Raw genomic sequence first — 17,844 nt, forward strand, 5'->3', positions numbered from 1 at the left:
ATGGCGTCAGATATTAAGAAATCACATTTGATATTTAAATTGAGTATTTAATTTTACATCTCATCATTGAAATTTATGAAATTATGAGGAAAAAACATTTTCTGAGAAAAAATAAATATCTTTAAAAAATTTCATTCATAAAAATATTCTATGGTATTCGTGGGATTCGAACACCAGCAATAAAATACCGATGTATCAGACTGCTTTGAGACTAACGCGCTAACCACTATGCTACATGGCTCATGTGTTGTTGTGGCATTTAAATCATGTTTCCGATATGACCCTTGACTTAATGGACTTGAAGTATTTCTCGTAAAGATGCGAATGTTTTGTCATAAAATTGTATTTTTAAGGTATAGTGGGTCTTCTCTCCATTTTTTGGTAAACCAAAAAATATATATTTTATCGCAAACTTTTAGGATTATCTTTCAAAAAAATGGAGCGTAGACCCATTCATATTGAAAAATTCTGTTAAAAGTATGAAAAATGATCGTTTTTGTTCTTTTAAGTCTGTGTGTGCTTTTTCATAGGCAAATATTTTCAGTTTTTGTGAGATTTTTGTAAATTATAGAGATTTTACATTAAGTATACTTTAATATTAGATTAAATATGACATAAAATTTGGATATAATTGAGATTAATTTTTTTTCACTTTTTACCTGTCGCGCTATAGGCATTCTGCCCGCCTTATACGCCCATCTTCTTTGAAATTCCCGCACCATTGGAATTCTTTGCTGTTTTCTGTTATATTTCCGCTCTATTTATCGTACTTTTAATCTACTTACTCTGCAAATCAGAAAAAATATAATTGTCCGCTCAATTTTTTTCACGCCCCGCCTTAAAATTTTGCCTTCAAAAAAGTAATATTATTATTTAACCGCTACCCCGCTCGTACTTTTTTCATCAAATGTCCGACGGACAGTGTGGCCTTATTCACATGTATTGACTTTTACTTCCTTTCCTTTTTTTCTCAAATTTCTTCTATATAATCTACTCATTCTAGTATATGAATGTATTGAGATGTACGACAATTACAATGGAAGTTAATCCTTTCATTTTCAAAACAAGATGGAATGGAATGCAACCCCCATTCGAATTAAATTCATGTCTATTAAGGACATACACAACGTACCTTACCTACTGATAATTTTCCAAGATATTCTAAATTTAAACTTATAATATCATTAAATGTTCTTGGACAAAAAATCAGCATGCGTTTCCAGGGGTTTTGAAAAGATATCGAATTTTGAAAATTTTTGCATTATTTAAATAAAAATGTACAAAAATTATAAAACATGAATTCCAGATTTTTTTCCATCAAAAATTGTTTTAGAAGAGGTGTACAAATCCATATATAGACATTAAAAATATTGCAAACAGGCCCTTCATTTAGTGGAACTCTTCAACTCCAAGGCAGAATCCAAAAAAGTTAAAACTACGTTGCGTATGACCTTAACATGAAAGTCAAGAAATTTTACTGAAATTCTAAAGGACATTATGTTCTCCTTTAATTAATATACTATTATATGAACCTTTCTCCTTCCACAGAAGCCAATTTAGATATAAAAGCATAAAGTGTACACTTAAACTTGTTTTATTTTCTTCCTTGCATGGTCATTTCAACATAAAAGTATTTGTACATACATTTTAAAAATTTGTATTATGACAAGGGATAATTTTCACTGAGTGATTAACAAATTCTTCAAAATTCTAAACAAAATATGATAAATCTTCTACAATTGTTTCTATTAAAGAGCTTAACATTAATGGACTGAAGAAAATAATGCATTCCTTTTGAAAATAAAATAACCTAACAAAACCTGCTTCAGCTGTGTATTGTATATGAATATCCATCCACTGATCTCCAAGTAGACATGATTGAAGAATTGTGGTTCTATGAACTATCATTTGGCAAAGAAAAATTCTGTACATTTTAGTTTTAAAATTTGGTCATTTTTTGTATAATTTTATAAGGAGCTCTCCTTCTAAAGGAGATCAATATAGTCTAAAAATGGCCACAACCACCAGCCATATATAAATTTCCTTCTTATGAATTCTGGCATGTGGTAATTTGAAGAAAAAAATGAATTGAATCTAAATGATCTAGGCCACACTAATGAAAATTTTTGTTCGTCGGACCCACGCGCTTATTTAAACAAAACCATACAAATAATATTAATTTCAATTTCTCGCACCATAGGAATTCTGTGCTATTTTCTGTTCCATTTCCGCTCTATTTATTGTATTTTATATCTGCTTACTCTGTAAATCAGAAAAAATATAATTGTCCGCTCAAATTTTCACGCTCCGCCTAAAAAATTGCCCAGCAAAGAGTAATAATATTATCATTTAACTGCTTGTACTTTTTTTAAATCAAATGTCCGACGAACAAGAAATTAAATTGGTGTGGCCCTACATAACTTTTTAAGCTTTGTGAAAAATGGTAACACTACATGATTGTATATATAAAAAGAATAAAATTACATGTACATGCATTAATATAAATTATAAGGCAAAATAATCCATCTTTAGATCTATGGTATTGTTGATATAATATTCAGACATAAAGTTCTTTAATTTTAAGAATATATATGACTACGCGAAAAATGCCTTCATTTTTTTACTTCCTTAATGTCAAATCAAATCCTTTCAAATTTAATGGTAGTGCTTTGGGTCATGTTGCTGTGAAGATACATCGGAAATATGCAGTTTTCTTCTTCTCCCTGTCGTTTGGAGTTTTAAGGTACCGAGATAATACCTGAAATTAGAAAACATCATTTCTGAGCATTTAAAGCAATGTAATCAAGCAAATTCAAATAATTGTGGTCCCTCGCTTTCGGTGTCTTAGTTTGTAAGGTGCTATTATATATAGCATATTGTGTTAAATATTAATTCCCTATCATATATTGTCAATTCCAAAGCAATATTTTGAATTAAGGTCAAATAAAAAGGTCAAGGATTATAATCATTCCAAGGTCCGAAACATCTCGATCTTGTCTCACAAAAGGGACATCAAAAATGAAAACCAAAATCAAAAGTTACAATGAAAACAAGAGGCCCATGGGCCCACATCGCTCACCTGAGCACATGGGCTAGTTAAAAAAACACAAGTCAGCTCAGTATTGAAGTTTACTTGTTGGGGGGGGGGGGATGAAATTTTTTAATACTTGAGAACTCGCTTGATTAAAATTATATGTTATACATGTACTGCTGAAAATTCACTTCAAGTGAGTTTTTTAACTGTAGATATAACTAAAAATGGTTGGGAGGTGGATAAAATATACACTATTTTATACAGAATAAGTCCAGAATTAGGAATGGAAAGGTAGTTGATTGACCAATGCTAGAAAATGGAAAAATTTTCCCCAAAAGTGCGCAAACAATGCCCCTGTAAATTCCACCTTTTTTGCATTACGGGACCTGTAGCGTTAGAGTCAGACAAATTATAAAACCATAGTGCTACAGATCTGCAGCTAAATTTTGCCATACTTGAAAAGAAGATTTGTCCTACATATTACTTGATCTCCCATTGTGACCCCTCGTTAACTCTCCCTAAACCCAAGAGATCATGTTATGAACAAACTTGAATTAACTCTGAGGATATTTCCATATTAATATCACAATCATAGCTTTGCTGATCTTGAGCAAAGGATTTTAAAAAAAAATTCCTATATATTTCTATATAAAAATTTGATCAGCCAGTGTGGCCCTGCCCTACCCCCGGGTGTCATGATTTGTACAAACTTGAATCTACACCACCTAAGGATGCTTCGACAAGAGTTTTATCTTTCCTGGCCCAGTGGATTTTTTAAGATTTTTCCTATATATTCTATGTAAACCTTTGATCAGCCATTGTGGCACCGCCCTACCCCGGTGAGTCTTGTTTTCATTGTAACATTTGATTTTGGTTTTAATTTTTGATGTCCCTTTTGTGAGACAAGATCGAGATGTTTCGGACCTTGGAATGATTTTAATCCTTGACCTTTTTATTTGACCGGGGCTCACCTGAGCACATTGTCTAGGAAAAAGCACAGATCAGGTCAAAACTGAAAAATTGAGAGGCGGGGTGGGGGTGGGGGGGGGGGTCGCTTGGTTATGATTTGAACAAACTAAAATATACATTAAGGGGGTTGATTCCATATAAATATCACTAATCATGGCTTTGAAGTACTTGAGAAGAAGATTTAAAAAGATTTTCATATATATTCTTATGAAAGAGTTTCATCGGCCATTGTGGCCCCATCCTACCCCTGGGGGTCATGATTTGAACAAACTTGAATCTACACTACCTGAAGATGATTACACATGAGTTTCATCTTTCCTGGCCCTGTGTTTCTTGAGAAGAAGATTTTTAAAGATTTTTCCTATATACTCCAATGTAAAACTTTGATTGGCCATTGTGGCCCCACCCTACCCCTGGGGGTCATGATTTGAACAAATTTGAATCCACACTACCTGAATATGATTCCGGGTGAGTTTCATCTTTCTTGGCCCAGTGGTTCTTGAGAAAAAGATTTTTAAAGATTTTTCTTATATACTCCTAGGAAAACTTTGATCAGCTATTGTGGCCCCATCCTACCCCGGGGGTCATGATTTGAACAAACTTGAATCTACACTACCTGAAGATGATTACACATGAGTTTCATCTTTCCTGGCCCAGTAGTTCTTGAGAAGAAGATTTTTAAAGATTTTTCCTATATACTCCTATGTAAAACTTTGATCGGCCATTGTGGTCTCAACCTACCCCTGGGGGGTCATGATTTGAACAAGCTTGAATCTACACTACCAGGGTCTGACAAATCCCATTGCCCGACGCCCGGGGCTAGTGAATTTTTAAGGGGGGGAGGCAAGTGAATTTTTTTAATAGGTACATGCCCGTGGGCAAGTGACTTTAAAAAAAATCAATAAATATTTTTAAAAATGTTATATGACAGGAGTCTGAAGTTCTTATCATCAAAAAAAAAAAAATCCGGAAAGAAATTTTCCTACCTTCAACTAAAATACACCATGATGGCAATATGTTTTGGGGGGATCGACACACTTAAACTAATAGATCTGGGCTTGGCCTAAAAAATCTCGCAACAAATTCAGTATTCGGAGCGTTTTACTATTTATTCAAGTTAAGAAATCCAATCTGCTTGACGACTACAGGCCGTTTCTGACCCTTTTTCCACTTTAACAGCTCATCCTGGACTCCATGCCACTAAACTGGAAGTAAATCTCGCAGTGTATATTTGACGTAGACCTATGAACATGATCATGATGATGAAAGCTTGTTCAAATGAAATAAAATAAATAATTATTCAACATATTTTGATTCAGTTATTTTAAACATATTTAAGAAAACTTTAAAAGTTATCAATTCTTTTTCTTACTTGTAAGACGATATGTACCAGGGACAGATAATTCTATTTTTACACGGTGCCAAATTTAAATCATTGAAAAGCCAAGTCAACAAAGAGCCAAACAGCTTGTCTTACCGACCTGATGAGGCATTATTTTGTTTTAAAAATATATTTTTTTTTAATTGATCACATATGGAAACATAATATTGTACATGAAGATTTACATACAATTTTTTTCTTTCTTCAATTACGTAAAATATTCACTGCGGTGTTCACTTCCAGTTTAGTGGCATGGAGTCCACTCCATACTCCACTAATCAACCTCTTTCAAATGACACCAAGGTCAATGACTTTGTGACCTTGACTGTGACCTTAATGCTAAAAATAGCTTTTTCCAAACTTTGTTGCCGCCGGGTGCATAGTGTTTCACAAACACATCTTGTTTTTTTATGGTCTACTTACCCTCTATTCTAGTATTGTGTGTACATCTGTCCTCCACATTCAGCTTACCTACAGGATCTTGGCTAGAAGTTGACAAATTCAGGATACCTGTAATTTAAAGAAATATCAGTAAAAATGTGCTGCAAATCACATATTCCATATAATATCAAATATGACACTTACCCTGCGAGGTGAAATTCATGATTTCAGGAACTTTTATGAATCGTTCATGAACATTCATAATGTGTTCATGACTGGTTCATGACTGGTTCATAAAGATGGTTCATGAACTTTATTCATGAATATATTCATAAAATGTAGTTCATGAACAAATGATGAATATATATGAATATTGGTTATTTTCATTTTAAAGACAGAAAAAATGTAGAGTTCAAGGTATTATGAATGTTCATGAATTTTCATGAAGACTAAAATAATTGACAAAAATGATTAACAGAAAACACTCAATACTCTCATAATACAACTTTTGCATGCAGATGCAATTGTTGAACAAGCCCCTGGTATAATATATGTTTAATAATAATTCTTTCACCATCTGAAAAAATAAATCATGAAATCTCTGAACATTTAGTGTTTTTATTTGATTTTAATTAAACAAACACTGCATCACAATTTTTTTTCAAATTCATTACTTGTGTTTCTTCATAATTTAAATTAAACAGATATATTCATCATAATGTGCTTTAATTAATGTCGTTTTTCATCACACAACTTTGTTCGACCGAATTTTCTCTAACATCAAACTTTAAACAAGTTGTTGGAAAATGAAACATTCTGGAAAATGAACTTTGTGAGCTTCGTAAAAAAACGTTTTATATATTTATTAACAACTTAAAAATGATATCACTTGTCTGTACTGTACCGTATTATTCCTGGATCGAAACGCTACATACATTTCTATTTTGGTGCAGTTAAAATGTCAAAAGTTTCCCTTGCTTCGTGCGTAAATGATAGAGCACAGACTGCATGGTTGTAAAGTATCTAGGATCCACATTCGTATTTTGTAGTTTTAATTCTCCTATGCGTCTTCACAGCTCAGAATATTCTGTCTGAGGGCGAGAGATTGTTATTATCATGTCTTAGGGGGCCGCCATACTTGCTATACGAAACTAAAAGTCAATACATGTATAATTTATGACGTAAAAAATTCGAATTCTTCATTGATAAAACTTATTTTGATTTAAAATATTGTATTTTCAGTGAAAAGTTATTCAGATAGTGTTTGTAATTTTTTTTTAAACAGAAATCTTGGAAATTCGAAACTAAGGTATTTCTTAGCTCTACCGTACATTTTTGAATAGGCGCAAACTTGAAAACGCGCGAGACGTTGGAAATGGGAATTTGTAGTGTGGAAGAATCAGTATTTGTGATCTGTTATTTGCATAGTCACTGTGCCGTTTTCGAATTGCATAATTTTATTTCGATCGGGTTCAATATTCTGTTTATACTAATTATGGTAGCCATGCGGTTTGCCTGGCGTTTCGTTTTGGCTGTGAAGTTTGGTGATGTTGGCCTCCCTAAGGAGTAAGTTTTATATTGTTTTACTTGAATTTATATCTAACTTGATCATCTGTATCTAACAGTATTATGCAATATATTTTATCATGTTTAAATTCTGCAACTACAATGTTTTGTAAAACCGCGCATTTCCAGCATGCGATAGGCATAGGCCTGTTCAGCTCACATGTTAAAGTTACGCATTTAATTTTGTATGATTGATTATGATTTTGATATTTTGTCAAATTCTTATTATGCTTTTGTAATTTGTAGTTTTTCACCCTCTCACAAGGTGTGTCCAATAAACAGTACAGTCACTGATCTTTGTCAACTTTTAAAGAAAACAACAGAATATGAAGAAGGAAGACTATATATAGGATCGATCTACTTCATAACTGGTGAGTGACAAAAAATGGGGACAATTACTGAGTCAGAAATCTGTCTGTAAATGTTACTGTCTATTTGTAAAGTAACAACTAATTAAAGCACATTATAATAAATTGATATGTCTTTTTTTAGATGCAATTTTTGTCTAACTTTGCTTTGAGTTTGGATCCAACCATATAACATACATTAATTATAGACTGAGACTCAAAACATTCATAGGCCTGATTGATCTACAAAATAGTGGTCCAAGAAATTAGGCTTAAATTCCACTCAGAATGTTTTAATTTGGAAGTGTCTCTGATGCAAAATTAAATGAATCTAAAATGCAAGAAAATACAAAAAAAGACTTATGTTTTTACAATCATGGGCACTTTCAGAAAATATTTCTTTTTGAAGGAAAAAGAGAAGCAGTTCACAAATGTTGATGAGCAGAAGAGAAGAAACTCTGGCTGCACAAATATCTGAGCCCTAGCTTGAAAAAGAAACAAAAAAAGAAATGAAAATATGAATGATATTCAATCAAAGGATCCAAATGATGAAATTCTGGATATTCCACATGGAGAGACAATAAGGATTTTTGAATTGACCATCTCTGCTCGAACTGCTTGAAAGCACTGAAAACTGTTTCCCTGGTGCTGAACAAACTTTTCTCCTAGACTGGAATTAAAAACTGTTCAATTTCTGGCATTAAAACACAATTTGAAACATGCTGAGGAAGGATCCCCCTCTCCTTTTGACCAAGTAAGGTTAAACATTCTGCAAAGAGTTGCATTTGAATTGAATTTTTTTATACTTTTACCAGGAATGAACTACATTACTCATTTACTATGGTTTAATGTGTCAGATTGTCTATTTTAATTTTTTTAACAAAGATTTTGTTGCCATGGTTGGAAAACAAACAACATTTCTGTAAAATCTTTCAAAATGCTGTATTATAAATCATCTACTGTTACTTTTTTAGCATGACTTCATGCATTTTCATGAATAAACATGAATAATAATATTTCATTTTTTGTTTAAGAATAAGCAAGAATATTCATGAATGCTAATGGTTCATGAATTTTATTCATTCATGAACATTCCTGAAAAAATTCATCAAATTATTCATGAATAGTTCATGAAGATCCTATGAACTTATTATTGGACATTCTTGAAATGATGAATCTTCATGAATATGACTCTTCATGAATTATTCATGAAAAAAAATATTCATGAATATTCATCAATTTTCTTTCATAATAAAAATTCATGATTTGAAAATGTCCAATAATAAGTTCATAGGATCTTCATGAACATTTCATGAACATTTCATGAATTAAATTCATGAAAAATTCAAGGAAATTCATGAATTATTCATGATCGTCTCGCAGGGGTATACCGGGGCATAAAAAATATACATGACTGTACTCATGTTTCCTGTCACCTGACCTATCCTCCATTTTACTCTCCGAACCTCATAGTTTTTTAGCTCACCTGAGCTGAAGGCTCAAGTGAGCTTTTCTGATCACATTTTGTCCGGCGTCCGTCTGTCTTTCTGTCTGTCTGTCCGTCTGTCTGACCGTCTGTCTGTCTGTAAACTTTTCACATTTTCGACTTCTTCTCAAGAACCGCTGGGCCAATTTCAACCAAACTTGCCACAAAGTATCCTTTGGTGAAGGGGATTCAAGTTTGTTCAAATGAAGGGCCACGCCCTCATTCAAGGGGAGATAATTGGGAATTAATGAAAAGTTAGTGGCATATTTTAAAAATCTTCTTCTCAAGAACCACTGTGCCAGGAAAGATGAAACTTATGGGGAAACATCCTCAGGTAGTGTAGATTCAAGTTTGTTCAAATCATGACCCCCCGGGGTAGGGCGGGGCCAAAATGGCCGACCAGTTTTACATAGAAATATATAGGAAAATTCTTTAAAAATCTTCTTCTCAAGAATGACAAAGCCATAATTCATCATATATGTACGGAAGCATGCTCAGGTAGTGTAGTTTCAAGTTTGTTCAAATCATGACCCCCGGGGGTAGGGCAGGGCCAAAATGGCCGACCAAAGTTTTACATAGAAATATATAGGAAAATTCTTTAAAAATCTTCTTCTCAAGAATGACAAAGCCATAATTCATCATATATATATGGAAGCATGCTCGGGTAGTGTAGATTCAAGTTTGTTCAAATCATGACCCCCCAGGGGTAGGGCAGGGCCGAAATGGCCGACCAAAGTTTTACATAGAAATATATAGGAAAATTCTTTAAAAATCTTCTTCCCAAGAATGACAAAGCCATAATTCATCATATTTATATGGGAGCATGCTCAGGTAGTGTAGATTTAAATTTGTGCAACTCATGACCCCCAGGGGTAGGGCGGGGCCAAAATGGCCGACCAAAGTTTTACATAGAAATGTATAGGAAAATTCTTTAAAAATCTTCTAATCAAGAATGACAAAGCCATAATTTATCATATTTATATGGAAGCATGCTCAGGTAGTGTAGATTCAAATTGTGCAACTCATGACCCCCAGGGTTAGGGCGGGGCCAAAATGGCCGACCAAAGTTTTACATAGAAATATATAGGAAAATTCTTTAAAAATCTTCTTCTCAAGAATAGCAAAGCCATGATTGGTCTTGGGACTAGTTTTGTATTTAAGCTTTTCTAGTATAAACCAATTCTGTTTTTCCTAGCCACAGTGCTCAGGTGAGCGATGTGGCCCATGGGCCTCTTGTTTTTTCACGTTTTCATTTTTTTTTGCTATTTTCCCGAAATGTTTAAATCGTCCAACAATATTAAATGTTTTTTACAGATGAGTTTCAGAAGCGTTTTAATACAAAACTTGGGCAGACCTGTCAAAAAAATTATTGAACATACCAATGAGAAGTATGAAAGCCCTAACACCAACTGTGCAAAAGTTATAAGTTATAACTAAGGTTGAAGAGTGATATATTTTTGTAAAAGTGGTCAAACTTCAAGGTCAAGAGGTCAAATTTGGTGGTGGTGGTACCCAAAGAAAGGTCTTGTCACAAGAAATACAAGTGTACAGCAGTGAAATATGAAAGCCATAGCCCCACTCACTCCAAAGTTATGAGCAAGGTTAAAGTTTTTGAGGACAAACAGCCAGATGGACTACAGGGCAAAATCTATTTACCAATACGTCTTATTTCAACTATGGAAGAGTTTAAGATTTTAGTGCGCTCCTCTGTAAAAAAGTTGCAGAGTGTACAAATCTTTCAGGATTTCTGGGACAAACGTAACATAAACATGTAAACAATATGTTGGATGTCGATGAACAAATCCTAACAAAAATCAAATGAATCATTTTATTGTTGTGGACTTTATACATGTTATATGCATGAAGAGTAGAAAGGGCAAAAATATTGTTTATCATATGTATTTAATTATCATCTAAATATAATTCACATGCTTTGGAAATGTATTTTATTATTGGATGATAAATGAGATGGGAGTCCGAGAACATAACAAGGGATAAGCCTATAGCGCAACAAACATGAAGGTGAAAAAATTAAATCTCAATATGTTATGTCGCGACTACCAATGAGTACCTCGCAGTTATCTAACTTACCTCCGCTCTTTTGCGAGGGAGTCAAGAAAAGTCTAAATTTCTGGGGGCAAATGACATTGTTTACATTAGTGACAATCGAATGATTCAAACAATTTAATGCCAAAATCACGATGTTTTGCCAGATATTGAATTCCAAATAGTAGATTGTCAAATAAGGAAAGTTAAGAATATTTTATATACTGAAAAATGTGACGATTTTCAATGAAAATTTAACTATAAGAGTCCGCTTAATTAAACATATCTTTAAAAATGTGACAATTTAGGATTGGCTCCTCTCAAAAATGTATAAGGCTGGTTCAGCGATTGTCTAGCGAGGTATTCCACCAGGATTTTTTACTTATCTGTCCTTATAAATGCTACAATGATCGATCTTGCATTAATTGTATTGAATAGCACATTGCTCCCACCCAACAGATGATTCCTACCTCCTTCATGAAAGAGTTCAGCTAAGTTAAGTAATCGCGATATCAAGTATTGTATCAAAATTTTCCGAAATATTTCATCTAAAATTAAAGTATACTTTATGTAAATCTGTCAAATCTCTACAACTTATACATATCTCATGAAGATTGAAGTTTTTGGCCTGTAAAATATAATACACACGCGAAAAAGGGCAAATTGAGTCATTTTTTCACACTTTTAGTGTTGTAAAATTGGACAAATTTACTATTATCAAATTGAATCGGAAGAACACAATCACTTATATAATTATATAATTGATAATTTTAAATGTTATAAAAGGTTAGATTTATTCATCCTTAGAAGTATTTTAAAAAGACAATGCACCAGGATATGGATATAATAATTATAACCTCTTCACCATGCACGTTCTCATTTTGTTTACTGCTGATTAGAGTGATGTCCCTTTGGTGAATATAAAAGTTAAACCTGCTCGGCTTGAGAAATACGGCTTGAAAAATATAGTGATCTATCGATGATAATATTTACAATCGATTGTCGCCAATCTGGGCCTTTAAACGACGATTTTTCGATAGTCAGCGACTATCATAACAACACTACACACTTTTTAAAACAATGTTTTGAAATGTATGAGTGGGTCTTCACTCCACTTTTTTTTTCAAGTTTATCCTCAAAGTTTGCATACAAAATGAAATATACTATTTTGATTTCCAAAATTATGGAGTAAAAACCCAATAAACCTTTTAAAAAATTATAATTTTATGATATAACTTTTGTATCTTTTCGAGAAAAACTTGAAGTCCACTGAGTCAATGGTCATATCACAAACATGATTTAAATGCCAATCCTCATCAGGACTTGTGTAGCATAGTGGTTAGCTTGCTAGTCTCAGTAGAGAATGCTACTCAGGATTTTTATTGCTAGGGTTCAATCTAATGGATACATGTACCACATTTTTATATCTGTGATAGTCAGTTGGTGAAAAAACTGCAACAAAAATTGCGTACAGATCTCGAGACACGTGGATATATAGGAAGTTGACATCGAATTTGCATAAAAATGAATCTCACTACCAGTATATAATATGCCTCGACAAAGAGTGTTAAAAAATTTCAAACTTCTTGCTACCATAGTAGTTGCTGAAAAAAAAAACATAAAAATTTACACGCACAGATAAACAGGAAGTTGATGTGAGATTTCCTAAAAAAATAATGCCACCATTATCCCTCAATATGTAATGCCTATAGAAAGATAGACAGACATGCTAATTCCAATTTACTCCCCAAATTTGATTGAGAATGGGTTAAAATAATTGTATGTTGTTATTGAATATTCCTCACAGTTGACTTGTAGGTAATACTTATCATTGCTGACTTGTGGGGAATATTTCTCACTGTTAACTTGTAATACTTTTCATTGCTGACTTGTGGGGAATATTTCTCACTGCTGACTTGTGGGGAATATTTCTCACTGTTAACTTGTAATACTTTTCATTGCTGACTTGTGGGGAATATTTATCACTGCTGACTTGTGGGGAATATTTATCACTGTTAACTTGTAATACTTTTCATTGGTGACTTGTGGGGAATATTTATCACTGCTGACTTGTGGGGAATATTTCTCACGTAGGTTATATTTATCATTGCTGACTTGTGGGGAATATTTCTCACAGTTAACAATAACTTTGGGGAATATTTCTCACAGTTTACAATTTTTGGTAATATTTATCACTGCTGACTTGTGGGGAATATTTCTCACTGTTCACTTGTGAGGAATACACATGTATTGACCATTGCTTTACCCTTAAAACTTTGTTTCCATATAAATGTTGCCTTTGAACCCAACCAATAAATGTACACTTCAGTGTATATTGCTGACTTGTGGGAAACATTTATCACTTATTGGGAAATGCATTATTTTATTATACATGAACATTACAGATAAAAATTATTTTTCAACAAATAAAATAACTATCAAATCTTAAAAAAAATCAATCATCAATATTAATAATTGTATTGAAACTACATGTATTACTAATCTAATGTTTACAAGTCTTTTAAATCAAAGCACATTAATTTTAAAAACATTTGTTTTCCTTCACTAGATTTAAAACAAATTGCAAATTTTAATTTTCTCAGGTAAAAAAAAATGTTTTCAATTCAAAAATAATAAGTATGTTGAAAAGGATAAAAAGTCATAAAATCAGGAGACAGTATATATAAGTACTAATTTAATCATTGATGGATTTAATTGGCCAATGACTAATTATTATTAACCAAATTTTGATTATATTTTGTAAAATTTTCTGATTATTGTTACACAGTTAGCATGGTTAGCACACATGTATATTTTCTGACAACTTCTCAGCATGTTCATGAGGCTTTTAACCTACTTTGAAATCATGAACAAGGACCAAATTTTTTTTTTATTTTAGATATACCGGTTTATATACTTCTATGTACATGTATTAGGCTTCATAACATACATGATATCAGCATGCTTTTTTTTTTATTATTTCTGTTTTTAGAGCAACGGAAGTACTGTAAACCAACTTTTATTTGAGTGCAAGAAATATTTGCCAGTTTCATGACCTACATTTACTAGTGAATAGTAAATTATTAATTGCCCTGAACTATTAATTTTGCTTTATATTTGTAGAGAATGTTTCCTTTCATTAGTCACGGAAATTAATCAACACAGATTAGATATGCAAATAAAAGATGACACAAATAGGGTACATGTGTACTACCTGGTAGTTGGTTTACAGTACTGCTCACATATAGAGTTCAAAATGAGATTTTACAGCTATCTTGACTTACCAATACTAAATCCTTCTGTTTCCATACACAAATCCAGACAAAATGCTTTCAGTTATAATACTCTAGTTCTTTACATCCTTCATGTCCATGCAAGCGTGTCTGTTGACTTTGACTCCAAGTCTCAGTCTCTAACATTTTCAAGAATAAAGTTGTATAATTTGCTCTTGTGGTGAAAACCCGAAAACCTGCAATGATAATTTTGCTTTCAGTTCAAAGATTTCATTGTATATTTTTTTTAAAGTGTTCATATCTTTACCTATAATTACAAGACAGGTATATCTCCACATCACTCAATAGTAATTTTTGACCCCATGCGGCATGCCAAAATTAAGACTTAATGTATGCCCTTTCCTGAACCATATTGTTAACAGTGGGTAGGTAGGTATGAAAAATATTTTACTTTTTTCCTTCTTGTGACATGGCCCAGAGAGCTTTCCCTTTTAAATCAACCGTACAATAACTGCGAAACAGAACACTTTCTCGTGGATGTTTGATGAGCAGAAACTGTTTTATATGCAAAAAATCAACGATACAGTACAACTTATTTTTAGGAATGACAGAAAACTGAATCAATACCTTAAATGATAGTCATTGAAATTGCATGATAGTGCTGTTAGTATTTATTTAAATTTAATTAAAATGAGAATAGAAATTTACAGCGTAAAGTTACCAGAGGCAGATTAAAAATTTTTAGAAAGGAGGAGTGGGTGCAGAAATCAAATGGTTTTCTTAAAAAAAAAAATAAAAGACCAAAATCAGGAAGCATTATCAGACCCAAAACTTTGAGCGCGATCGTTATATGTAAATAAATTTAAAAAGGTATAAATTCAGTTAAGCAAATATAAATAATTATGAATAATAGATATTGAATCTTAAAATCTCAACATTACCTTTCAATTTTATAACCAATTTTAAATTTTTAATATGCTCGCTATCATAAAAGCTGATCTAATTGTTATTACTATGTTTCTCCATTTCCTCCAATTCGCATTATTTTGTATACCACGCCCAATCATAATTCAATAGTAATTGAGGTTTTGAAAAGGATTTTTAGTTATTTTTTACATATGATTTTGTTTCTTATTTATTCCATCAGCATCTAAACCCCAAGGCCAAGGTTTGAATTGTAACAAATTTTAAAAATAAAAGGTGATCTTTAATTAACAATAAGTATTTAATTAAAATGAATTTATTAGACATTTTAATTGGGCCTAAATAAATAAGTAGTGTGTTTTCAGCATGTTTAGTTCCCCGCCTAACTCTAAGAAGTAAGGAGCCGACCCTCAATATTTTTTCTGCTAATATCTTTCCATGAGTAAACTACTGTATGTATACTTTAAAATGCAGGCTTCATATTTTAGCGGCTTTGGTGCAGACAACAATGCACTAATTCATGAATACTGCTAAGAAATCATTTACATATTGATATATACAATACACCGCACATACATGTGTAGCGCTAATTTATGATTATGCCAACCCAGTGATTATGCTAAATTTTGAAAGCACCAAATTATATACACATATTACAGTATTCGGAATTCCAGTTTACAATTAGAAATGAAATCCCAATCTTGATCACTTCCATGTTTGAGAAATGCATATCTTACACATATTAATCAGAAATATTTTGACAGTGAAAAATCCTGCCAATAAAATGTTAAAATAAAATAAAAATGTTTATTCCTATCAAACCTACCCTGATCTTTTCTAAGGTTAAAATAGAAAATATCTATTCATATCTTGGCCTTAGCAAAATAAAAAAAAAATCACTTATGATACATATAAATGAGCAGGGCGTGTTAAAAAGTGCAAATTTGCAAAAAATAGGTGCAATCGATAGAAAATTTTAAATTGTAAAAATGCATATCTTTATTTTTCAAGTAAAAATATATGAACAGTTTGAAATCCTAACAGGGGCATCTGTGTAAGCAATTGCCTGCTAATTTAAAATGTTGCAGTGATTATAAAAATTAAAATATTTTTTTTACCTACCTACCCTAATCTTTTCATGTTTGAGAAAGGTACACATATTAATCAGAAATATTTTGACAGTGAAATCCTGGGGGAAAGTGGCAGCGTGCCTGCCAATAAAATGTTAAAATAAAATAAAAATGTTTTTCCTACCTACCTACCCTATCTTTTCTAAGGTTAAAATAGGAAACACTATCTATTTATCTTGGCCTTAGCAAAATAAAAAAAAATACTTATGATACATCGATAATGATGGTCTAAAATCATGAAAATATTTTCAGTAGGGCAATCAGGATGAATGTAGAACAGGGTGCAGGTGAAAGATAATGAAGGCAAATGGACACTATGCAAACCAACGCATGCGAAGAAATATATACAAGTAGGAAGAATGACTTGATAAAAAACGATAACTAAATCAAGCTTTTTTTGGAAGAATTAAACATGTTAAATAATCTAACCAAGCTAAGAAATTTTAGCTACGTAAATCTATAAATGTACTGATTTCAATGGACCTTTTGAAAAGGTGGAGTTCTCTGTGATACATTTCTGACACTGAGTCAGTGTGTGACTGACATCGTTTATAAATACACGTACAGTTTAAGTCAGATTAACTTTTACAATTAATTCGCCCACACAGGCCTCACTAAACAGCTAAAGACCAGACAGTCGCACCGTCTAGCATAATTTGTATGGGCATGAGGAGGATAGTCGCGTTTCACAAAAAATGGGGACAAGCCTTAAACGCTTACCATATCCCGGGGGTGCTGAATTCATATAAATCCGTAGTTTGTTCTTACAGGATAGCCATTAGGCCTATAAACATGATACAATTAAAAAAAAAAATAACCGAGGTCTAGGTCGGGTCAAACTTTCCCAAAGTTTTACGTGCATTCATTATTAAATGTTACTTTACGAACGTCTGTAAGAAATAACTGCATGCATGATTTACGTAGTTAAATTAAGTTTTCAGCCTATAATATCTTTAAAATATGATAAAAAATCTACTTACCACATATTCTCGGAGCAGCCATTGCCCGCAATAAATTGGTATCATATGGGGACCAGTTTAAATTCCGCTGCGTTCCGAATGAACATTTCCCAGCATCCTCAAACATTCGTTTTACGGTGCAGTGAGAAAATTACTGCGAGTCAATTTTACGGACTTATGGGGATTTTTTCAAAAATGACCACAAATCGAATAAATATTATCAGTAGAACACGTAGAATTCAAAAAACCCCATGACCATATTTGTGGGGAACGAGAGAGTTCCCCACAATTCTGAACTTTCCCCATAAGAAAGGTCCTTTGTCAGGTGTGAGTTCCCCACAAGTCGGTGAGCGCGAGTGCTCTCTCTCTCTGAGCAGAATAATGAATT

At 32.6% G+C, this 17,844-nt stretch overlaps 1 protein-coding gene and 1 long non-coding RNA gene across 2 annotated transcripts; one reads left to right on the top strand and one right to left on the bottom strand.

The window, feature by feature from the left end:
• Positions 1–2,626: 2,626 nt before the first annotated feature.
• LOC134230716 (uncharacterized) lies at positions 2,627–17,815 on the bottom strand. Its single transcript, XR_009984410.1, has 4 exons — positions 17,478–17,815; positions 14,495–14,679; positions 5,808–5,894; positions 2,627–2,758 (listed from the first exon to the last, which is right to left on the bottom strand). It is a non-coding gene; the product is annotated as an uncharacterized LOC134230716 (long non-coding RNA).
• On the top strand, positions 6,444–8,157 carry LOC134230715 (uncharacterized). Its single transcript, XM_062712556.1, has 3 exons — positions 6,444–7,331; positions 7,578–7,702; positions 8,088–8,157. Exons 1-3 carry the CDS (start codon positions 7,141–7,143, stop codon positions 8,114–8,116), a joined length of 345 nt encoding a protein of 114 aa, XP_062568540.1. The 5' UTR covers positions 6,444–7,140; the 3' UTR covers positions 8,117–8,157.
• Positions 17,816–17,844: the final 29 nt, after the last annotated feature.

Source organism: Saccostrea cucullata, unplaced genomic scaffold, assembly GCF_032062105.1.
Source record: "Saccostrea cucullata isolate Sc308-1 unplaced genomic scaffold, CSIRO_AGI_Scuc_v1 ctg4128, whole genome shotgun sequence".
Classification (NCBI taxonomy): Eukaryota; Metazoa; Mollusca; class Bivalvia; order Ostreida; family Ostreidae; genus Saccostrea; species Saccostrea cuccullata.

Excerpts from the sequence above, each read along its gene's own strand:
- LOC134230715 (XM_062712556.1), top strand. The coding sequence starts at position 7,141 with ATGGGAATTTGTAGTGTGGAAGAATCAGTATTTGTGATCTGTTATTTG. Across the intron at positions 7,332-7,577 it reads GATGTTGGCCTCCCTAAGGA|TTTTTCACCCTCTCACAAGG; the intron begins GTAAGTTTTATA and ends TGTAATTTGTAG. Across the intron at positions 7,703-8,087 it reads ATCGATCTACTTCATAACTG|GAAAAAGAGAAGCAGTTCAC; the intron begins GTGAGTGACAAA and ends TTCTTTTTGAAG.